This window comes from Heteronotia binoei, chromosome 4 (genome assembly GCF_032191835.1).
Source record: "Heteronotia binoei isolate CCM8104 ecotype False Entrance Well chromosome 4, APGP_CSIRO_Hbin_v1, whole genome shotgun sequence".
In the NCBI taxonomy this organism is placed as follows: Eukaryota; Metazoa; Chordata; class Lepidosauria; order Squamata; family Gekkonidae; genus Heteronotia; species Heteronotia binoei.
The window spans coordinates 144,017,037-144,044,632 of NC_083226.1; the positions used below are offsets into that span (position 1 = coordinate 144,017,037).

Consider the following 27,596-nt stretch of genomic DNA (forward strand, 5'->3'; position numbering starts at 1 on the left):
CAGCATCATGTTTAAATCAGGCCTGAAGCAACAGATGGGCCTGGGGACACAATCCATTGCAAGGTCTCTATTACAGATATTCTGAAACCATAATGGGATAAGGATCCAGGCTGAATTTTCCACTAGCAGAAAGTACCTTCAACAGGCAAACAAAACCCACCTGCTTCTTCCTCCCACTAGTCTTCCAAAAAGCTGGTCTTTGGGTCAGATGGCATTCAGGAGCTCCATGAGCAATAAATTAAATTGGGAGTCTGAAGTGAGGGGAATTTGTAGGGAGTCTGAAGTGAGGGGAATCTTTCCATCAGCCGAATGTTTAGCATGGATCCAACCCACGGTGCTCTGAATACCTAGCTGCTGCCCCAAAGGGCTTGTCTTCCCCATTAAAGATTGTACGACATAATTACCTCCAGGGGTGGCGAAACTTGAATAACGTAAGAGCCATATAGAATAAACGTCAGATGTTTGAGAGCCACAAGACATGAACATCAGAGGAAGGAAGGAAGGAAGGAAGGAAGGAAGGAAGGAAGGAAGGAAGGAAGGAAGGAAGGAAGGAAGGAAGGAAGGAAGGAAGGAAGGTAGGTAAATAGATGGGTGGGGTGGGAAGAGGGGAGGAGGAAAGAAAGCAACTTTAACTTTAAATGCCAAGCTGCTGGCTAGCTTGGCTTGGAGAAGTGATTTAAAGAGAGAAATGCCTTCTCCTAGCTGGCTGATTGGGCAGTGGGGGATTTAAGAGCCACACAATATGTGTGAAAGAGCTACATGTGGCTCCTGAGCCACAGTTTGGCCAACCTGATTACCTTCTAATACATCATACCCAAGGCAAAGCTCAGATATCTGGCAGAAATTTTTAAAAAATCTATTTTGAGAAGAATTTTGTGCATTAACAATTCTACACCTGGAATACTGAATCTGCTGTCCTTAAAGCATAGGACTAGTCCCAAGGATATTCCATAAAGAATTTCAAAAGTTCACAAGGAACCAGCCAAGACAGGGGCGTGCAATGTATGGCCCCAGAACCAAAAGTAGCTAATTATGAAACCAAATATGGCTCTTGAAAGAAATAAAATAAAATCTTAAGAGTTACGGTGTATTGGAGGGCTAGATGGGATACTAGAGCAATTTAGTATGGCAAACCAAGATTTTTATGGACATCACAGAAAGGGAAATGAAGTGGACAGTAATTCAAGTGTGAACTATGAGTAGATGTATGCCAGTGCACTAAAACAATTGTAAAGAGTTTTCCTGTGTGTATTTACTTATTATGAGTCCTTGTATGTGTCACTTCTTTTAAAAGGACTCTTGACAGCCAGTGTTTCGGCTGCAGAAACTTTACGGATTATTAAAGCAACAAGTCAATCTTCAGTAGTGTTAGCTTGTATAGTTACAATTATGTGAATAGGCTTTCTTACTAACAGCTATATTTGCATCTCTGGACCTGAACTTCTGATGAAGTTTGACTTTTGAATTGGAAAAGGATGCTGACTCCCAGAGTAAGGAACAATTCTTCCAAGCCACATGGTTGCAGAGCTGAGCAACAGTGACTGCTACAGAGTGCAAGAGCTCACTTCTGATGCTACCCCATGCACATGAAATTGGCATGCATTCCCCTCTCCTCCTCCCAAATTAAACAAAACTGAGCCCAGGATACCCCAGCTGAGGCCTTAGATTAGTACCATCTTCCAGCTGACTTGACTTTTGGGAAACCCATATTTTTTCAGTTTGGTTTGGAGGTCTGGAAAAAGTCTGAAAGCCAATCAAGATGGCAATTCCAATTTTTACCAAGTGCTTAGGTACAGCTGATCTCTGTTCAACACCTAACTGGTCTGTTTAATTGCAGACTTTTAACATAAAGTGTGCCACCTGAAGTTATTTGCAGTGTTCTTGCTTCTTACCTGTTCCAAAACAAGCCCTCAATGAACAGACAGTAGGCAAGAATACCTAGAAATTGAGTTACCACACATTATTAGAACGAGACTATAACTGTTTCTGGTGCTCCAGTGCTATGTTCTCACAAGATATAAATCTACATACACCCACTGACTGCATCAGAGATTAATTTAGCAAGGAAATGGACACCAACACACACACACAGAGTAGTGTTACTCAGCTGAACACTATCTGGCATATAACAGAAGTGAATGAAGTTATACAATACAAGAAATGGCAAGAATGACCACACATGGGAAATGGTTTTAAATCTCAGTGAAATGTTTGGGAGGCCATATTTAGATGGTAGAGATCAATGACACGTTCATTACAAGATTTTTGTCAAAATACTTTTTTTCAAATGTCTGAAAGTGAAAATGTATATGTCTCTTACCAGTGTACTGAAAATACAATTACTTAAGAGTTGAGTTGCTCTGGGAACCTTCATTTACCCATTGCTTTCTCAGTGCTAACAACCCCCTAGGCAAATTTCTAAAATTCTAACATCAGTGTAGGAAACAGTTCAGAGAACTTTAGAGTGCCACAAGGGCAATTTCCTTCACGCTACCGTGGCAGAGGTGGCTTGAGGGGTAGGAAGTCTTCACCATATATTTAGATCCACTAGTTCACAATAGACCAAGATTTACACTACAAAGACTGTTTCTGAGTGTAGCCATGTTGGTCCAGGGTAGACAAGCTAGATGAGAGACAAGCTGCACCTCAGAGACCAACAATATTTTTAGAGCTTAGGTTTTCAAAAGTCAAAGTTCCTTTTATCAGATACAAACATTGATGACAGGGAATTGAAGTAATGTTATGTTCTCAGCTGCAAGGCAATGACTGATTCCATCTACAGAAGCATTTCAAAATGAGATAATACTTGGAGGAGGGGAAATTAAGTGTAACATAGTCTGTGAGGTGTTCTCCTGGATCCCCTAAAAGACAGCAGAGACTGCATTACATACAGAAGGTTAACAGCACAATTCTAGGCATAGTTATACCTTTCTAAGTCCATTGAAGTCACTGTGCTTAGAAGGGTGCAAGTCCATTTAAGACTGCACTGTAAGCCACATATCTGTAAATTCTCATCTTGCTTTACCAAGAAAGCAGCTATCAGTTGAGTAAATGTCTTTAATGTAAAGCTGTGATTGAGCACAAGTTGTATTCGGTGCCACAGCATCTGACTTCTGACTAAAGCAGTTGCTTCTAAGCTGTTCCAGCTCCCCACTGAGGAGAGGGGCAGGATATAAATGAAGTTTTTTAATGAGATAGATATGAGTCTAGTAGCACCCTAGAGACCACCAAGGTTGAGTATAAGCTTCCAAAGCTCCCTTCATTAGAGCTTTGAATCTTGTAAGCTTATACCCCAAAAAATCTTGTCAGTCTCTAAGGTGCTACTGAACACAAATCCAGGTTTCCACTGAAGGCCGACATGGCTACCCCTCTGAACCTTAAAAAAATGGGCAGTCATGCATCCCAGCAGGGATTTTTTCACAGAAAAAGCCCACCAGGAACTCATTTGCATATCAGGTCACACCCCCTGAAATCATCATTTTGGCAGGAAAAAGCCAGCAGGAACTCATTTGCATATTAGACCACACCTTCTGATGCCATGCCAGCAGGAACTGCATTCCTGTTCAAAAAAAGCACTGCATCACAGCATTCTTTGCTAATCTGAGCAGCATTTATTTATTTGATGATTTATATTCTGCCCACCCCTGCAAGCAGGGTCAGGGTGGGTCACAACACATCAGTAAAATACTGTTGCCTGGTAATGCTTTGTTGATCTCGTAAGGAGGGCTGGTCAGAAAGGGCACTATAACACTGCAACGGCACAGACCATGCAGCCAATGAGAGCAGGGAAGGCCAAGATGAATTGCCCATCCACCACCCTCAACCAAAAGTCTGGTGGAACAGCTCCATTTTTCTGTGGAATTGTAATAGGTCCCACAAGGTTCTGATCTCCAATGGGAGTGTGTTCTACAGCACTCACCACTAGCAAGTAAACTAAAGCATTCTCAGGGCTTCAGAGACCAGAGTGTGGCAGTCCCATATTAGGCTTCCAAGGTGGTGGCTGAGTATTTCTACTGGTTGGAGGCAGGTGTTCAGTGAACTGTATAATTCTTTATTGTTCCTGAGAAACTATGCAAAATTTATGTCCAGCACAAAGAGCTGCAAATCATACATAATTCGCTTTATTTCCCTCACTGACCAGGTTGCAGAATTTCAATGTTTGGTCACAGAACTTGAAAATTTGAGTACAAGTAAATACAGGCTTAAGTACCCCATGTACAAATGTGAATTTTAGCAACCTTCAGCAGGCTGCATTTATCACTTTTAGTGGCAGTTCACAATTTCTTGGGCTGCACAAATGACTGAAGCTATATCCATGATCTCTTATGAGAAATGGAGTCCCTATATGTTGACAGGTAACTGCTGAAGCAGATTAAGGATGAAACTCATCATCCCTTTCTTAATGAACATGAAGTGTTACTTAAGAACATTTCAACTTTGTACTTTACGTAAAAACATTTCAACTCATACTCTGGCAATTCTCAGTGGCTTCAATGGAATACTGTGGTTTATTTTTGGTAGTTCGACATATATTAGTAGCTTGTAGTGAATCTAGCCAAACCTTCAAGTGCATCCAAGATAGTCTCTTGTGATATTTATTTTTTTAAAACTTTGATTTATTATTTTGATATATTGTGTTTTAAAAAATGAAAAGGATTTGTCTGTATTACCTGATCAAATATTTGCACACTAACAGCTGTCCAAGGAGGAAGCTTGTAGATTCAACAGTCCCTTGGGACATGCCCTCTCCCTACAACTACAAGCAATGGGGACCTAAGACCTGCTGTAGTGCCATGGCACACCTCAATTCTAATTTTCTAACTGGATATACCCAAGGCTGGCTGGCAAACATAAGTAGAATATTGCTGAATCAGACCAGACGTCCATCTAGTTCAGCATCCAGTCTCACACAGTGGCCAACCGGTTACTCTGGAGGGCCAACAACAGGGCACAGAAGCTGAGATATTCCCCTGATGTTGCTACCTGTCACTGGGAGTCAGAAGTTTACTGCCTCTGAATGTAGAGGTTCTTTTTAGCCACTATGGCTAGAAGACACTGATAGACCTATCCTCCATGAATCTGTCTAATCCTCTTTTAAAGCTATCTAAGCCTGTGAGCATCACTACATCCTCCGGCAGCAAATTTCACATTTTAATTATGCACTAGGTAAAGAAGTATTTTCCCAGACTGGATCACGTAACACCAAAGAAAAAATCCCCCCTTACCACCCCACAAAACGAAGGGATGCAATAGAAAAGAACCACCCTAAGCAGAGTTATACCGTTCTAAGCCTGCTAACTTGAATGAATTCAGAAGGTTATGGCTCTGTGATTTACTACAAAAAAGGAGAGAAAACATCAAGCTGTTTCAGAGGCTTCTTCATAGAAAGAACCACAAGGAGAAAAGCAGCTTACATGACAGCAACAGGAAGTCTACAAAGGCAGGTCTCTCCCAAGCATTATTGCGATACACATTTCGATTTGGCCACTGCTGTCACGCACATCAAATGTGTGTTCAAAAAGACAAATGTCGGGGCTATTTTTGACTTTCATTATGACTTATAACTGCCTTGGGCAGAAGGTTTCCATATTTTCTTTTAACTCCTCTGCTTATGAAGTCTGAGTTAGAAAGCTGAGAACTTAGAAGAACATTTAAACATATGCTACGCCATAACTTTAACCAGAGCAAAAGTTGATTCTCAAGTACAAAAGCCTCTGACTTGGATTCAAGCCTCTCCTTTCAAAAGACCAGAATGGTTCTGCCACTTGTTTGGGGAGGGAATGGAGTATGCACCAGTTCCCCCTTCCTGCTGCAGCTCGTGGTGCAACACTCCATACTGCTCCTGGAGGTCCTCCTGACCCTCAGAAGTGCAAGAGGCAAAGGCTGGAAGAGGGAGGCAGGAAAGCCACATGCTGTGAGTGAAGCTCTACTTACATTTATATTCTACTTTTCAACCAGGCTGACTTTCAAAGCAGTTTAAAATTCAAACCCCCACCTATGAGTAATTCATACAGTGGTTGACATGGAACTGATCATCAAATTCACTTTCAGAGAGAAGGTAACTTTTGCTTATTGTCAAAAAGGTCATTCTTCAGTGACTAACACACAATTGGATCCAAGCCTTTGTTCAAGCCAGTCTGTAGCCTGTGTGTGTGTAAAATTCCATCAAATCACTTCTGATTTATGGTGGCTCTATGAATGAAAGTCCTTAACAGCCTTGCTTTCATTTTGCACACTGAGAGCCATGGCTTCCTTGAGTCAAACCATCTCATGTTGGGTCTTCCTCTTTTCTTGCTGCCTTCAGCTTTTCCTAGCATTATTGTCTTTTCCAGTGACTCTTGTCTTCTCATAATATGATCAAATGACGACACCCTCAGTTTGGTCATTTTAGCTTCTAGGAAGATTTCAGGCTTGATTTGATTTAGAACCCACTTATCTGTCTTTTTGGCAGTCCTTGGTATCCATAAAACTCACATTTCAAATGAATCATTTTTCTTCCTGTCAGCTTTCCTTATTGTCCAACTTTCACACTCATACATACTGATGGGAAATACTATGGAATGAATTATCTTGATCTTGGTCACCAGGGACAGATCCTTACACTTAATGATCTTTTCTAGCTCCTTCATGGCTGCCCTTCCCAGTCTTCAATCTCCTTCTGGTTTCTTGGTTACAGTTTCCCTTTTTGCTGAAGACTGAACCAAGGAATAGAAAACCTTGAACAATTTCGATTTCTTCATCATCGACACTAAAGCTGTGCAACTCATTAGTCATTAGTTTTGTCTTCCCGATGTTCAGCTGTAATCCTAATTTTGTAGAAGACTAGTAGCACCATGTAAATACTATCACAGCAAAAACTTAGTTTTTGAAAAACTTAGTCTTTTTAAAAACTATCTTGAAAAACAATATTTGTATTGGAAGGGTTATTAAGACACAAACATTCAAAAATTTTGGAGAATTCACAATATGAACCACAATTTTTTTGAATGTTTGTGTCTTGATAACCACTGCAGTACAAATATTGCTTTTCAACCTCTAAGATTGTTTTTGCTGTGATAGTATTTACATGGTGCTACTACTCTTTTGTTCTACAATAATTACGCCATGGTCCTGCTGTCTTGTTTACATAATCCTAATTTTGGCACTTTATGATTTAACCTTTCTGCAGTTCCTACTAGATATTGAATGTATACCCATCCAAATGGACAAAATAAGTCATCAGGTATGCAAGGAATAAAAATGTTGAATAATTTCATACATGATTACCATTCAAGCCTATATAAAGCTTCTACACCACCGATAATAAAACACATGCCACATATCCACCATGCTAGGATTACTCTCCAAAACCTTTTTGAAGACCTGGAAGTAGTCTTTGGAAAAGCCACAAAGGAACTTACTGGTTGGTCTGTAATGGAAGGGAAGTCCACAAAAACATTACCACCACTGAAATGGCTCTGTTGTTTGTCACTTGTCACCTTTTTTAAACCTCTAGTGGACTTGAAGTTGTTTGCAGAAACATTTCCCCCCAATAACCATGAGCAAAGACTCATAGTTGGACTAGAGTTGAAAAGATTCGGGATTTTTTAAAAACAAGAAAAAAAACACCACGTACCGCATTGCTCTCAGTGCAGTTTTGTATGCCAGTTCAGCATCATGAGGTAGGAGAGAGGCGAAGAGATACTTGGCAAATGTGTGCATTGGAACACTCTCTCGATGAATGATTTCACCCAGACCGCTATAGGGCCCGGCTATGAGTAGAGGGGAGGGGGGAAAAACAAAGCCTTATTAACAACAGTGTAGCTTTAACATGCGTGAGTACTAAAAGTTAGCTAGAAATATTGTAATAATCCTTGCAAGAAAAATACACTCACAGTGAAGAGAAATAAGCTCTCTGGTGAGGTGTCCTCTAAGTAATGTGCAGTACTAAAAGAAAACGGCGGTGATAAATATATCTTATTGAAGCAAAGTAAGGTGGCCTGGCTATAGCTTTTCTTGCAGGGTTCAGAAAGCCCAGAGCTTAAAGCAGCATGTGTTAGCTCATACATTAGGAAAGAATTTGAAAAACAGGCTATTTGATATGGTAGATCTTAAGTGTCCAAAATGTAGCAACTTCATTACTGGAAAACAAAGTTTCCACATGTGGACATTAAAGCTACTGCCATGATAGGCATAACATGAACAATCAGAACCTGAAAACTGACCCAGACCATAAGCCAAGGCCGAAGGTGCTAACAATAGGCTAGGAAGCCTTTCAACCACATATCAAAACCAGCCTATGAAGCCACCCACAGTACCCTCCAATGTAGCCAAATGATACAATGTGGATGAGGACATGGGAATAAAGCTTCACAGGGATATTTATTCTTGGGAATCCAAGGTTATTGAATTCTGTCAGCTTTGCAGTTTCACAGGAGATACAAGATTATTTTAACCTCAAACTCTACAGAGATAAAAATGCTCTCCTAATGAGGTAAGTGCCACAGTACTGATGCACCCCAGCACCCTGCTTCTTATTATTTCAGTGTATAGGCTGGGAATCTCTTTTAAAAGCTGACATCTAAACTTCAGAACCAGACTTCAGGAACTGCCAGTCACTACAAGATTGGGTAACTGTGTACCCCTAATGATCCCATGGAAAACCTAAAGGGTCACCTGAAAATAAGCTACAAGATTTTATCCTCTGATGTAAAGAATCTGGAATGCAGTGTTAACCTTAAAGAAAATCCAAGCGCTTGTTCTTTAAAGAGTCTTTAAAGTATGGGCCAGACTGGATATATTTTTAGAAAATACCACTACTTTGAACAGGGTTACAAAACCATTCAAACAAATGACATGAATGTTGTCATGAGTAATGACTATAGCGAACTACTACCCTGTTTAGCTTCAAGTACCTCAGAGTTGCATATACAGGCTCCCTTCCCCGGTTGTATCCTCACAATAACTCTCCAAGGTAGATTCAAGCTAAGATGGAAGGACTGGTCGCCAGTCATCCAGTTAACCAATATAAAATAGACTATGTTTTTACAATCACCAAATAAGTAATTCAGTAGTAAGACAAGCCTGGTATAGCCTTACTAGCGAGGTTGTGCACCAAATGGAAAGGGCTGCAAAGCCTCAGTCGACTTTTGGCAACCCCTCAGGGTTTCAAGGCACAAGATGATTCAAGATGGTCTGTCATTGCCTGCCTCTGCTGCTGCCTTGGTGGTCTCCCATCCAAGTGTTAACCGGGGCTGATCATGCTCAGTTTCTGAGATTGGATGAGACTGGGCTAGCCTGGATCATCCTTGGGTCAGGGCTGCATGCCAAGTACCCTCTGCTAAAACCACTAATAAGGGCTCCAGCTTTTTAAAAACAACTGGTCTGTTTTTAGATACTCATGTGAGAGTCTGAAAAGGATGGGTGGACTTTACAATGGTGAAATACATGGTTGTGCATTTGTTTTGCTTGATTGTTCCTCTACTGATGTAGCTGGATTTCATTTGTTCTCTTGCACCAGTTTGAGGTACAAGTATAACACAACTCAGCATCTTTTTTGGCAAGTCCATTAATAGTGCCATCCTAAACAGAGCTACAGACTATAAACCCACTGATGTCAATGGATTTAGAAGAAATTATGCTTAGGAGGCACAGTAAGATATTAATACACAATTGATGAGTATTACAGCTCCTGTACCTGGGTGTGGAATTCTGCTTAAGAGGGTTACTGAAATGGCTTTGGGTAGCCTCCAAACTCCCTTTCTGCAAATGGAAATGCAACTGTGGAGTAATTAACCCCAATTCCTTCTTCTAACTTTAGAAACAAAATTCCCAACAGTCTCCACATTCTCAGTGCAGCAGGCAAACAGTGGGAAGGAGACAGCAGGAATGATCCTAGGGCATGTTTAAACAGGACATGTTTCCAAAATCTTTGGTACCAACCATTTGTGTAAAGATCTTCCTATCAGATAGCAACTTAACATCCTCAACCCTTATATGCTAGCCAGGACACAGGAGGGGGGGTGGGGAAATCACATAATGCATAGACAAGACCTTTCCATCTCTGCATCAATGCAATATTTAAGTATAGTAGATTGGGAGTTGATGGAAGATCTATAACAGCCATTAGATGCCTAAGAGCGTGATAATTACCAGATAATCTGACTCTCAAAGGAGTATCTGGTCTTTTTATCAGAAACCGTTAAAAGAAGCAGCTACCATCAATAGCCAGCTACCTTCTAATAGGAAGACTGCTTGCTTTTGGAAAATCTTCACCAGTGTGTCATCCAGTTCGATTTCCTGTAGCTTTGAAATCAGCTGCTCCTCATTCCGACAAACTTTCTCTTGCGCATACAAGCCGTCTGGCATGATCCGCTGCTGCCCCAGCCCAATCAGCGCCACTTCCACAGCTAGCGTTAAGTAAGACTCCCCTTCTTCTAAGAATTTGTGTGCAGGCAGGTGATAGTACTCCAGAGATTTGCACTGGCCCATATTTTCTGGAAAGAAAGTTGTAAGAGGAAACATATTATTAAAAGTTTATCTGCACTTTCACACCTTATTTATGCTGGGGAGGGGAAGTGTTGCAGGTTTTTTAAATTATATGTGAAGTTTCCAGAAAGTGCAATAAAAATAGCAAGTCCCAGTTTTACCTGGTATCAACTGTAAGGCAAGTGGCAGGGTAGAAAAATCAAACCTGGAAATTAAGCTAATCAGTATTATTTCCAATACCATTCATGCACTTGGCTAGGACAGTCTGATTAACCATAAGCATGAACTGTATTACAAGCAAGAAATAAGCTTACCTCTCCCCATCTCAGTTACTTGCAGTTTCCTTGCCCATATTTTTCACCTTATGTACCATTAACATTTTCATGGTATGCAATGTACAGTGTGAGGAGGCAATGTATATACCCAAATGGAATGAACCAGGAGAAAATGACTTGGTGCTTATTTTGCTATGTCCACTCCACCTTTGAAGAGGTTCTTTCCCTGAATGCTTTCCACACATAATGCAGCAAAATAACATATCTGACGCACTAAGTTGATGTCTGATCGCTACAGGCTACCACTTTTACCCATGCAAGGCAATAATGCTCAAATGTGATTATATTAGCTGCTGACTGCAAAGGAATATTCAACAAACTATCATATCATGCTTTTGTTTTACTGTATGCTACCTATATTATTTTATCTTAATTTATTATTTCATTTCTGGGCCTACTGCTGTACTGATATATTTATTTATTTATATTATATTATATTATATTATATTATATTATATTATATTATATTATATTATATTATATTATATTATATTAAGATTTATACCCCGCCCTTCTCACCTAAGTGTCTCAGGGCGGCTTACAACATAATAATTCAAACAACTTCAGTTTAAAACATTTAAAAATACAATTAAACCATAAATTAATAAAAACAAGATAGAATAAAACCGGCGGCCTATAGATACATTTTGTTCCATCCAAGATATTTTTCATTGTCAGTTAATGTCATAGGCCTGCCGGAAGAGGACTGTCTTACAGGCCCTGCGGAATTGCCCTAGATCCCGCAGGGCCCGCACCTCTTCCGGCAGCTGGTTCCACCAATAAGGTGCCGTTATTGAGAAGGCCCGATCCCTGGTGGATTTTAGACGGGCCTCCTTTGGCCCGGGGACTACCAACAGGTTTTGTGAACCTGAGCGTAGTACTCTCTGGGGAACATGTGGGGAGAGACGGTCCCTAAGGTAGGCAGGTCCTAGGCCATATAGGGCTTTAAAGGTAATGACCAACACCTTGTACCGGACTCGGAATATTACTGGCAGCCAGTGCAGACCCTGGAGCCCCGGCCGAATGTGCTCCCGTCTTGGGAGCCCTAATAACAGCCGGGCAGCAGCGTTCTGCACTAACTGCAGTTTCCGGGTCCGGCACAAGGGTAGCCCCATGTAGAGGGCATTACAGTAGTCCAGCCTCGAGGTGACCGTAGCATGAATCACTGTTGCCAGGTCGTCACGTTCCAGGAAGGGGGCCAACTGCCTCGCCCGCCTAAGATGAAAAAAAGCGGACTTGGCAGTGGCTGCTATCTGAGCCTCCATCGTCAATGAAGGCTCCAACAGCACCCCCAGGCTCTTAACCCTGCCCGACGCTGTTAACGGAGCGCCGTCAAAAACTGGCAGGGGGATTTCCCTTCCCGGGCCGCAGCGACCCAAGCAAAGGACCTCTGTCTTCGCCGGGTTCAGCTTCAGCCCGCTCAGCCTAAGCCACCTAGCCACTGCCTGTAACACCCGGTCCAGATTTTCTGGGGCGCAGGCGGGCCGGCCGTCCATAAGCAGATAGAGCTGGGTGTCATCAGCATATTGATGGCAACCCAGCCCATACCCTCGGGCCATCTGGGCAAGGGGGCGCATATAGATGTTAAATCACATCGGGGAAAGCACCGCCCTTTGAGGCACCCCGCAGTCAAGCATGTGTCTCCGGGACAGTTCCTCCCCAATCGCCACCCTTTGTCCCCGACCGTCAAGGAAAGAGGAAAGCCATTGCAAGGCCAACCCCTGAATCCCTGCGTCGGCAAGGCGGCACACCAGAAGCCGATGGTCGACCATATCGAACGCTGCCGATAGGTCCAACAACATCAGCACCGCCGAGCCGCCTTGATCCAGATGTCGCCGAAGGTCATCTACCAGGGCGACCAGCACCGTCTCCGTCCCGTGGCCCGGGCGGAAACCAGACTGGTAGGGGTCAAGGACAGAAGCATCCTCCAGGAAGCTCTGTAGCTGCAACGCCGCTGCCCTCTCTATAAGTTTGCCCAAAAAGGGCAAATTCGATACCGGCCGATAGTGTGCCAATTCGGTCGGATCTAACGTTGTTTTCTTCAAGAGGGGACGGACCACCGCCTCTTTGAGCGCTGATGGAAAATGTCCCTCCAGTAGGGATCTATTTATGATATCCCGTATAGGATATCTTAGCTCCCTCTGGCAGGTCTTAATAAGCCAGGAGGGGCATGGGTCCAATTTACAAGTTGTTGGGCGTGCAGATAGGAGGATCCTGTCAACTTCTTCCAGGCTGAGCGCGCCGAAGCCGTCCAGGACACAATCCGAAGACAGGCACGGAGCCTCAGGTTCACTAACTGTATCTAATGTGGCAGGGAAGTCGGAACGGAGCGATGCGATTTTATCCGCAAAAAAATCCGCAAAAGCCTCACAGCCAATTTCCAATTCATTAAAATTTGGTCTGCCCTGTGGCAGCGTTGTAAGGGTCCGAATTGTATTGAACAGTTGTGCCGGGCGCGAAATTGCGGACGCAATCTCTGCCGCAAAGTAAGTTTTCTTTGCGGCCTTGACTGCCATCTCATAGGACTTCATAACCTCTCTATAAGATGTTCGAGTCGCTTCGTCTCAGATACGCCGCCATTGCCTCTCTAGTCGTCTGAGTCCTCGTTTCAACCGCCGCAACCCCTGGTTATACCAGGGTGTCGGCCTTGAACGAGGGCGCAGAGGACGCCTAGGCGCGATCTCATCGATGGCCCCGGTGAGCCTATTATTCCAAGACTCCACCAGGTCATCGAGGGAATCGCCAGGGGGCCAGGGATCCCGCAGAGCCGTCAGGAACTGTTCCGGGTCCATCAGGCTCCGCGGGCGAGCTAAAATAAGCTCGCCGCCCAAACCACCGCCTTTGATATATGTGCTATCTGTTTTATTGTATTTTATGGTTTTAGCTTATAGTTTAATTGTTTTAACTCTTGTTGTGATCCGCCCTGAGCCTGCTTGTGGGAAAGGGTGGAATACAAATGAACAAAAATAAATAAATAATTCCTTTAGGGACTTGCTGTGCATTTATAAAATATATTAATTTTATTTTTGATGGTTTAAATGAAGCCTCCTGCCCCCTCCCCCTGCTGCCTGCAAACTATGGAAGCAGAGTACTCTATCCCCAAAGACTCAACACCATTCACCAGTAGCAGAAACTTTATGGGGCTGATTCTGTAATTTAAGCAGGAGAATCACTTCTCTGTGGCTACAAGAACCAGTCAAATCAGGAAGTGGGAATCCCTTAATCCATCACCAAAGAATGATTTGAATGCTTCTGATTTATGTTAAGGAGCAGCACCTTGTACAAAGAGCTTAATGTTTAACATCAGCAATGGATATTATTCACAATGATGGCATTTTTATAATTTGATTAGCATAAAGAGGTACATAACAGCTAAGGAACAGCAAGAAAGAGGGCCAAAACAGAGATGACATGCCTGGCACAAAGGAACCCGACAGAGATCAGGACTGCAGTATTCACCTTTCCTACCTATGCTGTTCCCCTGGAACAGCCCTGGGAAATGCTATTTGCCCACTGGGGCCAGCAAGAGTCATGGACTGAATTTCAACAGCTTTACCTAATCAGTGTTTGTTTTATTTACAACATTTCTAAGCCACCTTTCCACCCACCTTGGGGTCCCCCAAGGCAGCGAACAATAAAAACATTAAAAAAATGATTACACGCATACACGCAAAAATATATTTAAACCAATCAGGATGTGTATTTTCTGGGGAAATCTGAACTGGAAAAGGTTTCAGTTCAAATTTAAATACATAATTATTTAAATAATGTCAGCAAAAGGAGCCAAATATACCATGTATGAGCCTAGACTATGTTGCAAGCACTGGGGTTTGCCCATGCTCCACATCCCACATTTAGCCCATCTAACACAAATGATGTGCAGCACAACAGCCCTGACAAGTATTGACAGATTGTATTTACATAAACAGGGTAGAAATTTTCCCACAAAAAAACCTAGCACTGGGAAAATCTGGGGAAATTTTTTTTTACCCCATATCACTGAAAGTTAAAACAGAAATATGGAAATAGGAGGATGTCTTCCCCGGTGAGTGGAAGGTCATGATAGCAGGGGATGGATGAATTTCCTTTGATTTCAAATCAAGCATAATTAGTGCTTATAGCTGGTTTGACTTTGAAGCTGGCTTGACTCCAGAGACAAGAAAATAAGAGGTTTAAAATGCCACATAAATATATAGACAGAGAGTATACCTGCAACTGTGTTTTACCTGTGAAGTCTGAGAACACATGGAAGCTCTCTTCATCCACCCTACAGGCTTCCATAAGGCTACTGAAGAGAGTGCCAATTGGGTCCAGTGGGTGCCCAACCCAGCCTTCCAAGTTGGTGATAGAGGTTACTCCTTTGTGGAGAAGTTCTACATCAGAAAAACAAAAGCAACTTTATCATCACAGTGCATTTGACAAGGAACCCTTCATAGTTTCATCCAGCAGTAGTGATGACAGGTGGGGCTGGGATTTGAACCCAGTAGTCCCAGGCAAAAATTCTAGTATCCAAGAACTCAGTACAGTTCCTCAGTGAGTCTGAGCAATACTGACAACAAAAGAACCTTGGGCTGGACCCAGCTCTAAGCTGAAGTCACTGAGGGTCACCAATTTTTCCCATGTTAACCTTTCCAAGCAGTCTTTTCCAGCCCCAGGACTTGTATGGATTAATAGCCAACATGGGTCAGGAGGTTCCTCTAGAGAGGGGGAAGATGGAGAAGAGAGCAATTTCAGATCTGCAGTTTCCCATGACCCTGGGAATAAAGTTTCCTAGAGTCAGAAAAGACAGCATTAAAGATCAGTGATCCTTGCCTCTGGGATTGCTGGATCTAGACCCTTGACTTAAAAACAAATTTGCCAAGCAGATAAAGTTTACAGATTGTTCCACCCACCTGACTTGGAATTAGTAGAGGTATAGAAAGTCAGGTGCAGTTCTGCTTATAATGAAGCAATGTCTTAAAGTCCACCATAATTTATGCCTACCATGCATTAAAACTGCCTGCTCTAGTATCTGGAGGACAACTTGATAATAAAGCAGCTAAGCTTTTTTAGGGTCACGGTTGAAGGGTTTATAAACAGGAAGCAAGCTTGTGGTATGCTCTGCAGAGATAGCTATTTTAGCTTCCTGACTGAGAAAAAACAAGGAACACTATTTTAACCAGCTAATCCTGTGAAACTGGGGGTGGTGGGGGTGGTGGTGGGGAGAGGGACAGAACCATGCCCTGTATTGCACAAGGCAACTTTTAAATTACTAATTCACTGTTTGGGGGTGACGGATCTCATCTGCAAATTTAATTCATCACTTGTGGGCAGATGAACCAAAATGATCAAAATAAATGGATTTGTTGCTGGGGTCCACAGACTAGCAAGGGGCCCACCTCAACCTGGAGATGAGTCCAAGCTGCCAAGAGTTTGTGCAATGGTAGACTGCCCCAGAGAGCCCAACAATGATGTAGCAGTCAATAGGGTAATCTACCAATGAAAGGGCCATCTGGACAGGGGGGCATTTGATACTTGTTCACCCTTCTTAAATCTTCGTTCGCGAAGCCAAGCCGAGAGAGAGAGAGAGAGCTCCATTTGCCCCTTCGCCCAGAACCAATCTGAAGACACCTTTAAGACATCTGTGGTTTAGGTACAGAGGGCTCAGCGGCCTATGGAGAGGCAGGAACAGAGCTAGGACTGCCAACTCTGAGTTTGGAAACACCCAGAGATTCGAGGATGGAGCCCAGGAGGATAGGGACCTCGGTAGGTTATAATGCCATACAACCCACCTTCCAAAATAGTGGAATAAATGTTTTAAATAAATAAGCAATCTGGAGATCACTTGTAACTCCAGGAGATCTCCAGCCTCCACCTGGAGGATGGCAGCCCTAAATACAACAGGTATCCTATGCTGCCTAAGGGAAACAGTGTGTTAGTGAACTGTGACAGGACTAAGAGAAGCATCCTACAAAACAGACTTGACTACATCAAGATTCTGAGAGTTCTGGGTTTCATGAGCAGTCACAAGAAAAATCCTTTCCCCTCTTTCACTAGAATAACCTGTCATTTCTGTAAAGCTGTTTGTGTGAAATTGTATCTTTTTTTAAAGCAGAGGTTCTACCTTACCATAAAGAGCTGATATCTTGTTACACTCCTTAACTTATCCATTAAACCACTAAGCATAAGACTTTCCAAAGAAGGGACAAGTTTATTTTTTTGGTGTTGTATAGCGAAGATGTTGTAAAATCAATCCATGAGAAGAGGAGGCAGAAAGAAACAGAAATTACCTCAGATTCCTATACTACCCTAGGCTTCCTCTGTAATAGCAGAACATAGTAAAGCACAATCACCTGTTAACACATACCCATGTTTAACCTCACAGTGAAGGGCAACAGTAGAAACAGCAGCACAACCCTGCAAGTCTTTGACTGTGGGCCTCCAAATCTGCAACTTTATTTAATTTTTTTAAAAAAATATGTGCATGTGTGAGTGTATGCGTGCACCTGAAAGTCATGGTGACCTCTGATGACTGACCTCTACTGGGGGCTTGGAGGAAATTCAGGGAGGTGACTGAATAAAGCCTGCCCCTGCCTCCCGATTCCTGATATTCCAAGGAAGTCTCCCATCCAAGTACTTGCCAGAGATGACCCTGTTTAGCTTCTAAGATCTGACCTTATGCCAATAAAGGTCTGAACTTTTAACTTCTGAGATCTGACAAGGCTGGGTTTGCCTGGGCTATCCAGGTCAGGACTACAACTTTATTTTATTATTTTATTGGATTTTTTTAAGGAATGGGCTAGCCATCATAAACAGAACTATTGTTCAGACAACTGGAGCCCTGATATAAGCAGCTAAAGGCTCAGTAATTATTTACTCATAAACTCAAGACTTAATACAAAACTCAAGAACTTAATACAACAAAATGACCTTCCTAGACTTTTTTACACTATTCTAATAACAGCGAAAGGGTATTTAAATAAAGAGGCCACGTGAATGCATTATGTTCATTATCAACACAAATCCTACACATAGCAAAGAATAGAGAGTAGCACATGCAGAAGTGCACACATCTCGGCAATCTGGGGTGCTGTGTCCATATGCACCAAATTTAGACAGGCGAGGCTAGACAGTAAAGCTGATGGGAGTGCGCAATGCACGAGCTCTCCTTCTATATTGGCTGACTTAATATACCACCATGCTGATTGGAGCTCTATGCACACATGTACATAAGTAGGTGCTGTGTCTAGATGTGACAAATGGAAGGCCCAGATAGTAATATTTCATATACACAAGGCTACTAACACTCTTTGCACGACAGCCTTACTTCCATTTACTACCAAAAGCAATTGCTCCTGAAACCCTTGGATATAGATATAGAGATGTGCAAATGCATGGCAGGATCACAGAGAAATGGTGAAGAACCTGCATCCTACTTCTTAGGACTAACAGCTTGGCCCCTTGCCTAAAAATAAAGGGTAGGCCAAGTACAAATAATCTGGTATCAGAAAACAGCAACTGTTAGCAAGGATTACTCAAGATCCCCCCCCCCCCCCATTTCACACAGACAACAGCTGTTCCATGCATCAGAAACAGACATAGGTTTGTCACCACTTTTACACTCAACAGGAACCCTGAATCAATCCTGGATTTCCAAATATGCTAATCTGTATAATATACACATTTGCAAACATCTATGTCACAATCACTCTGTATACTTAAAAATCATGGGCATACGCGGAAATACAATGCATGAAGAGGCCCCAGCAATGTGAGACAGAATATTTATCAAATTCATTTACAGCTAGACCTTCTAAGTTGGCTGCTTTGCCAACACATTTCTGTTCCTCTGAAATATGTTGAACAAGTCACACTCCAAAAGCTCCAAGCCAGCATTAGGGCACTGTTGTGATCATTATTTTATTGAGAGCTACAGAGAGACTGTCCGAGCTCTTACACAGCATTGAGCAATTAATCTGCTCTCACTACCAGTTATTGTCAATCCCTGAAGTGAGTCACCTGCAGCGGTGCAGTTTCAGACAGCATTTCCTTATTGACTTGGCACCGTTCCAGCTGTACCTTCACCTTGCCGTGTGTGTCCTTCGCCCTTCTTTTGCCCACATTTACCTTTCTTCTGAAACCGGAACATTTCCAGCTGTTTCTGTTGCTGCCTCCTTAGGGTATTAACAATAGCTATCGCCAGTCGCAACGCTTCTCTCGGATAGCCATGAGACCTTAATGCATCAACCCTTGCACAGGCTGTAGGCACATGTTCTGAAAAAGGGGCAGAGAGAAAGAAAGGGGAAAGAGTTATTAAGGAGCACATCCACGTCTGCAGTAACCCCATCTCAGTGGGCTATTGAAAGGGTTTTGTTTAAAAACTCTGGAAACAGTACCGCTAAAAGCCCATTTGAAGGGAAGCTCTGTTGCTATTGCCAGACCTTTCATTCCACTCCCCACCCCTCCACCCCCCCCAAAAAACAGCACCATAGAAACTGAACAAAGCACCAAGTCATGGAAACGTCTTTCCGGTTGAGCCACTTACCGTGCCAGTGGGGCCACCCGTGAGAGTCAAAAAGCGAGTTTTCAGCATCATCATGGTAACAGTAGTTGGTGTACAAGTCACTGCTGATTATGTGCTGCAAGTGGCTGTCCTGCCAGTGGAGATCACATGCCTCAATGGCTCGAGTGAACACTGTCCGGTGAGACCTGTTTGATGAATCTGTCAGGCCCACAAGTTCAGAGAAGTTGAGTCTATTCCTCCATGTGGCAATGCGTCATTTTCTCACTTCACCCTATTCCTTCCCTCCAACCCTTTCCTCCCACTACTCCTCATATGACCTTCCAGTGAGCAGACTCAAAGCATCTCAAAGTTCTCTACACACCACCGAGCCTATTTACAGCTCTACAAAAATAGCCAGGTTCTAAGACTGTTGGACTCAAAAGCTAGTTAAAGCTGCCTATAAAGGTTAATGGTCAAAACTCATCCAGTCTTTGAAGTGCATACATAGCAAAATAATCTAAATGTTTAACCAAGGAAGAAAGATTTCAGAAGGGCCCAGGAAATTCAGTTCTTGGGATCATTAAAGGTTTATATGGCAAGAAACAGAAATTACACTTGCTGTGCTTCTGCTGAAGCTTTTAAAAAGTTTTATACCATCCCTTGGAGTCAAGAACTGCAGGGAGCGGCACTAAACTTTTAAATAGCACAAAAACTTTGCTTTTCTGCTGTACAGATCTGGACTCATTGACACAGGACTCTAGGACTCCAGCTATCCTGCGGTAATGCTTGCTGGAGTGTTACAGTAGAGTAATTGCAGGTGTCACAAATTAAAAAGATCATATGCATGGGGGTGAGGGAGGAAATAAACTATAACAGGTGGTTACATAGGGAATGCCATCTCAACCAGGTTCTTGGTGGTTTTACAGAATTAATACAGAGTATTTTGTGATTCACTATTCAGCAAGCAAAAAGTGGCTGACAGAGGGAAATCCCAGACTATGTATTTCAAAGCAGCTTTCCTTGAGAATTCATTGCATATTGAGATACATCCCCCATAGGAATGTTATGGATATGTTATAGAAGGATTTAAGAAAGAAGCTGTAAGTGCATGTGCCTTGAACATCCAACACCACCCAAATCTAGTATCTAGTAACTACAGTTATGAAGTTAGGGTAGAGACATTAACACTGAGTAGATTTTTCCCTCTCTCAGCATTCCTAAAGGGAGCAGGTCACATGCAGCAATGGCAAACAGAAGAGTTCTACAAGCTGCAACATTGCCCCTGCCCCCAAGTACTCCTCCCTCAAAGTGTTTCTAAAATATTAGAAACAGCTTTTGGGCATTTTATCTATGACTAGTTCAGGGAAGCAGCAGATGCCACATAAGCTGTTTCAGGCATGTTCATTAGATTTTTCTAGAATGATCCAAAATGCTTCCAGTGGCTAAGAAAGCAAGTTGTAAAGTACAAAGTTTGGAAGCTTAGTTTCTTTTAATTAAAGACGTAGTTTGCTACCCATTTTTCACATGGGCATGAAATGCCAGGGGGGGAATAAACTATTACGAAACAAAGAAAACTGTACAAGTGTATATTTAAACAGTTATTTCCCAAGTAAATTAACAGTGGCTCACCTTGGATTGCATTTGCACCCTGAGGCAAAGCATTAGTTAGACTGGGCAGATCATTTCCATGGTTCCCATCTTCCCAGGGACAAACATCAACATTGTTCCATTTTTTCAGCTGCTTCAACCAACTGGCCTTTTGCTCCACCTTACAATGGGGATTTAAAACTATGCACATCCAAAGAGCACCTATTGAGACAAAACCCAATGGGGCACATTACCTTAATTTTAAGAAAAGCATAACAACTTGGGAGCATTTACACCTACAAGCACATTACCTTAATTTTAAAAAAAAGCATAACAACTTGGGAGCATTTACACCTACAAGCCAACAATACTACAACCTCCTGTTTTAATTGTTCATGTATATGGCACACATGTTTTGGTGTCCTGAAAACGAAAAAAAATCAGGTGTCATTGCAAACTCAGTCCACAAGAGCAGTACTCAGTACTCAGTCCACAAGAGCACAATGTATGTTCATCAGCATCTTCAGTGAACCCAGGACTATTGTGAAGTGTCCACAGTACAGCAAATCAAAATGTATGCCAAAAACAGTGATTTTTACTCTACTGCACTTGTATTTCAGAAATGCCAAAAATGCCACACTTAGGAAATGTTAGGCAATTCAAAGATAAGAATTAGAGTAAACACAAATCAGAAGCTTTTTTTTTTTACCTGTAAGGCCGCAATGAAAGCTGCAAAGAAATCCTATTTCACTGCAATCATTATACCATCTAATTCACACCTAACTCAGCTGTTCAAAGTAGTTTGCCACTTGCTGACCCTGAAGTCTGAACTTCTGAATTCACAGGAACCAATGACTGGTTTTGCACTCCTTCCGCTTCCCTTCCTCAGAGGCTAGATTTTCCTTCCTCATTGAGAAACGCTGGTAACATGTTTTCTTCTCCCTTGAAGAAACTTTAGCTGTCCTACCCTGTCAGTAAGATATATTGTGACTCTCTGCTCAGCCCAGGAACCTGAGGGGATACAATTGTCCTTTAACTTAAACCCCTGAAAATGGCACTTGAGATGCTTTTAAAATTAAAAAATAGCAAAAGGTTTTATTTAACATTGAAGGGAAAGGTCAGCTGAAGGTCTTTTTTTCCCTTTTCCTTTTAAATGAAGAACTAAACACTTGACCATGTTTGTAGTCTATAATAGAGCTCATGCTCAAAATTGGCAAAACTATCAACGTAGCCATTTCAATGGTATGTTCAAGTGTGCCTCAGCATAAGCATTGTGTTTTAAACACTGCAGCAGAAAAAATGCCACCATGGAGAGAGCAAGCTTCATTTTGTACATAGATCCAAGTCCTACCCAGATTTGTATACTGTTCTTCCATTTTGTTCTTGGAAGATTAAATGCCTACTACAACATGTGTAAGCCTGCCTAAATAGGTAGCTAAAATTGTTGAGATGTCTGCAGCAGTTTGTCAATAAAGTTTAGTTCTTTTTTAAATTAAAAAAGGGAAAGGTCAGTTGAAATCAGGGGTTGAAATTACTGAGGTAAAACTAATACAAGCACAGACTTTTGATCTTATATAGCAGGCTAAGGAGAAATTTTAAATTTATTTAGAGTTACTTAGATGTTTATATTGAGAGGCTTTTGTTCCAGTGTTTTTCCAAACACTCTATTACACTGTTAGACTAATCACTGGCTCTTTTAGTACCCAGAAGGCTGGTACCCTCTTCCCAGTACCCAACCCCTCCTCTTGGAACCCCAGTACTATTCTTGAGTTGTTCATTGACTTTTAAGGTTTCTACAGGCAGCTTCCAATCTCACCAGACAAGGGAATTCTGTACTCCACAGAGATCATTCTCCTTGTTTAATGGGTAGAGGATCTTCTCTTTATAGAAGATCTATCCCCTTTCCTTTGGCCTGAATGGGACTCTTCACCACCACCCAAACTTCCTTGCCAAACTCTTCCCCAGTTCTCTTTTTGTATTCAGATAATGCTCTCAGATAATGCTGAATTCAGACTGCGTTCAGTCAAGGAATAAATCTGTCAGCACTGGATCTGTGAGGAATTAACCATTCACAGTCCTTTAGTTGTTGGTACAGCACCTCTAAGTCTCTTAAAAAGTGCAGTCCATTACAGGAACTAATTCACAGAAACTAATAACGGGTTGTGATGCTTCTGCCAAGTTCTTTGCTGACAAAATCTCTCAAATGGATGCTGGTTACAAATAGAGTGGCAATGCCTGAAAAAAACACATAATAACATCATCTGGTCCACTAATGGATCATTTTGATCCACTAACCACAATGGATATAAACAAGATTATAAGACATATGAAGAGTACTACTTCTGCATTGGAGTCATGTCCTTCTTGATGAAAACATGTGAGGACCACATCAATGAATCCCTGAAATGTATCAAGAAATCAATCACTTACCCAGGGATCATTCCCCAGGAAAATTAAAACAGGCAGACATTTGTCCCTATTTTAAAAAAAATCAGTAAAGAATGAAGTGCCCTGTCATCTGCTCTCCAACCTACTCCTCCTAAGTAAGACAACCCTGGACTCCTTTTAGTCTGCCTTCAGACCACACTATAGAACAGAGATAGATTTGATGTTTTTGATGATCTGTCTGAATTTAGACAAAGGCTTTGCCTCTTACTTTTGTTCTTACTGTACCTATCAGCAGCCTTGAATATGGCAGATCATGTAATTTTACCAAGGCACTAGGAAGAAGCTGGGATTAAGGGATGTGCCTTGGATTGATTTACATTGTTTCCTAAAGGAAGAGGATCATTCTGGAGACCAACTATCACCAGTATGGGATTTGAGTTGCAGGATTCCATAAGGCTCAATCTTATCCATGTCTTTTATCTATGTTCAAAGAAATCACTGACAGTTTTGGAGTAGGCTGTCATTAATATGCTGACACCCAGGTCTATTTCTTTTTATCCAAACCACCTGGTGATTCTATAGAGAACTTCAACCAATGTCCTACTGCTTTGGTTAAGTAGCTAAGAGTGAATAAGTGGAAACTGAATCCTGGTAACATGGAGATAATGCTGGTATTGAAGGCTGAGGTCTTGTAGGATACTGCATTCCCCATTTTCAGTGGTCAGATGACATGCTCTGATTCAATTAACAGCCTAGGAATTATCCATTCAGCATTACTACTAGAGAAGCCCATCAATGAAGCCGCAAAGAAAAAAAAATCTATCAGCTTCACATAGCCTGGCAATCTGCCCTCCACCTTGACTTGATCTGGCCATGCAGATCCATGCCATGGTTATCTCGAGGCTGTAATGGAGCCTACAAGGATCTTCCCCTGAAATCAACTTGGAAGCTCCAGCCTTTACAAAATATGGCCTTCCAGGTACCAGGCAGAACATCCATGTCACACCTATCCTTCAGCCACTACACTGGCTCCTGATCAATTACCATGCTCACTTCAAGAACTGGTTATCTTGTTCATGGAAGCCCTGCATCTCCTACTATTCTCCACCACAGGAGCTTCAGTCATCTGAAGAAATCTTTAAAAAGTTCCTTCATACAAACTGGTAAGATTGGCATCCATTCCCTCATGTATATTAAGTGGTGGCTCCCACCTTGTGAAACAGTCTTCCTAGGGTCTGGATGGATCCTAAAGTGCTATCACTCCACAAAATATGCAAAACCAAAGTGTTTGGGAGGGCATTTTTGTAATGAAACTAGATGTGCAGTGGGAAAAATGGTCCAGAAGGCTGCCTTCATATGGGAGTGGGTACTGCATTACCTTGTGCCTTTGTAATCCCACATTCTGCATTGCTATAACTATGTTATCCTGGGCAGTTGGCTGTTAATCCCATCATTTAATTTTGTATTCCTAGTCCTATTACATTTTTTAATTGTATTTATCACATACCTTACAAATTACAGTCACATTGCCGCTTCTTTTGTTCACTGCTGTACTCCGAGTTATATCTGTATTAACCATTCAATGTCCTATATACAACACGACTACTTTTCTCTCTTGGTGTGTACTCTGTATTCTACCTTGACTTTTAGTGAGAAAGGCAGACTAGAAAGAAGCTAAATAAAAAAAATTACCTTATAAGTCATGTCAGACTAACTTTATCTCTTTTTTCTAAGAAAGTTACTACCCTTGCTGGATCAGGGGAATGCTGTTTGATTTGAATAATGCTTTTGATAAGGTTACAATATAACATTCTTGTTAACAAGTTGGTAAAAATGTGGTTTGGATCCTGTTAGGTGGATCTGTAACTGAGTGACAGATTACACCCAAAGAGTGCTTGTGAATGGTTCCTCATCTTCTTGGAGAGGAGTGACAAGTGAAGTGCCTCAAGGATCTGCCCTGAGACCTGTTTTGTTCATCTTCATAAATGATTTAGATGAAGGAATAAAAGGAACGCATATTAAATTTGCAGATGTTACTAAATTGGGAGGGGTAGCAAATACAGTAGAAAGAGTAAGGATATAGGATGACCATGACAGGCTGGAAAACTGGTCTAACACAGTGAAAATGAATTTTAATGGGGATAAATTTCAAGTTCTGCATTAAAGTAGGAAAAATCCAATGCATCATTATAGGATGGGGGAGACTTGTCTCGGCAGTAGTTTGTGTGAAAAGGATCTCAGGGTCTTAGTAGACCATACACTGAACACAAGTCAGCAGTGCAATGTGGAAGCTAAAAAAGCAGATGCAATTTTGGGCTGTATCAATAGAAGTGCAGTGTCCAGATCACGTGAAGTGATGGTATCATTTTACTTTGCTCTGGTTAGACCTCACCTAGAATATTGTGTTCAGTTTTGGGCACCACAATTTAAGAAGGAAATAGATAAGCAGGAATGTGTGCAGAGGAGGATAACAAAGATAGTGAGGGGTCTGGTGATCAAGTCCTATGAGGAAAGGAAGGAGCTGCGTATGTTTAGCCTGAAGAGGATACAACTGAGAGGTGATATGATCACCATCTTCAAGTACTTGAAGGGCTGTCATATAGAGGATGGTGCATAATTGTTTTCTGTTGCTCCAGAAGGTCGGACTAGAACCAATGGGTTGAAATTAAATCAAAAGACTTTCTGGCTAAGCATTAGGAAGAACTTCCTGACACAGTGGTTCCTCAGTAAAACAGGGTTCCTCAGGAGGTGGTGGTCTCTCCTTCTTTGGAGGTTTTTAGACAGAGGCTAGATGGCCATTTGATAGCAATACTGATTCTGTGAACTTAGGCAGATCACAGGAAGAAGGGCAGGAAGGGTTGCATCAGTGCTTTGATCTTGTGGCCCAAAGAAATGCTGTTCGCCACTCTGGGGTCAGGCAGCAGTTTTTCTCCAGGCCAGTTTGGTCAGGGATCCTGGATTATTATTATTATTTGCAATCTTCTGGACACAGAAATGGGGTCACTGGATGTGTGTAGGAGCTATTTGTGAATTTCCTGCATTGTACATGGGGTTGGACAAGATGACCCTGGAGGTTCCTTCCAACTCTACAATTCTATGATTCTTGTAGTTAGGCACTGAAAGTATAAACCAGAAGTATTTTGGAGGTTTGGTTACCCCGCAGCACTCCATGAGATAAATATTCAACATCCTAGTGTCTAAAGCAATGCTGCTTTTTTAAAAAAAAGAAACAGATTCAGTACACAGCTATTCATGCAATTATGCACCAGACAAACATAGAATTTCTGCTGACACTGAACTAATGCAGGAGATATGTCTCTCATACTGCATGCCCAAGGAGGCATGCATATATCAGGAACTTCTGCAACATTTTAGAATACAACTATTGCTTCTGTCTTACTGCTATGGCAAACACTTGACAACCTCAGTGAAGACATCAACAAGTACTATTTAGCAACACTTCATCTGTTCATCAAGGAAGCGTTTTTAAACACTTCAGAGACCTGCAGGATCCACTAAATTGAATGACAGCCTTTCAGCGAAGGCAATACAACAGCAAAATGTGACTAACGAAGAATGCAAATATGGATCATGCAAAAAGGGTTGTCCCATTATGTTGATTCCCAGAAGCAAAATCAGGACCTAAAGCAGGTAATACATTCAACAATGTGAAGGCCCGATCATGTTAAGAGACAGTCGGAAGAAAACTGAGACAATCCAGCAGCTTGTAGTATACTTCCTTATATGCTCTATTTACAGCATTCGCAGTGTGTCACACATGATGGGGTATCAGCAAATAAGTGTTTGCATCAGACAACTGGTATTCAATCAGAAGAGCCACTGCCTCACTTCAGTAGAGTACTCTTCAACAGGGAATACCCCAGCTGCACATGGTGCTTTCAACCATCTCTTATGATGTTTTTGTTGGACCCACCATAATGCAAAGTTGAGTGCTGTTGATATTTAAGTTCAGAAAGGCTAGTGCATTTACAGTAGCTAATTTAAGAAGCTATGCTGTGTTGGTAGTAGCTCCCTTAAAATCTGGCTGTGTTCTAGTGATTTCAAGATCATTCAGTCCTTGGCAGCCAAAAAGATGCACTGCTCTTCTGATGGGCAGCTGGTGTCAGCATCACAGTAGTGAAGATGCCTGTGTACAGCCCTACTGTCCATCCAGACCCTCTCACTATCAGGCCATGGATGCTCAGCACTAATGCTACTTTTCCAACGAGGGTAATGGCCCAGTACGGGTCCTGCCAAGATCCTAGGTGTTCATACTGTTTCCTCTCTCTGCGGAAGCAGAGGAAGTGGATGGGGTTGATCTGTAACCTTGCAGAAAA

General features: G+C 42.0%; 1 protein-coding gene across 2 annotated transcripts in view; it reads right to left on the reverse strand.

The window, feature by feature from the left end:
* ZSWIM6 (zinc finger SWIM-type containing 6) overlaps positions 1 to 27,596 on the reverse strand; it is a 123,098-nt gene that overhangs the window by 18,477 nt on the left and 77,025 nt on the right. The window contains exons 5-10 of one of the 2 annotated variants that reach the window (XM_060235932.1): positions 20,914 to 21,093; positions 19,327 to 19,503; positions 18,909 to 19,055; positions 15,029 to 15,175; positions 10,215 to 10,475; positions 7,616 to 7,751 (exon numbers count right to left, since the gene is read on the reverse strand). In XM_060235932.1, the coding sequence (XP_060091915.1) occupies positions 7,616 to 7,751; positions 10,215 to 10,475; positions 15,029 to 15,175; positions 18,909 to 19,055; positions 19,327 to 19,503; positions 20,914 to 21,093 (1,048 nt within the window). The remainder of the gene's footprint in view (positions 1 to 7,615; positions 7,752 to 10,214; positions 10,476 to 15,028; positions 15,176 to 18,908; positions 19,056 to 19,326; positions 19,504 to 20,913; positions 21,094 to 27,596) is intronic. The other variant, XM_060235933.1, reaches the window with a different exon arrangement.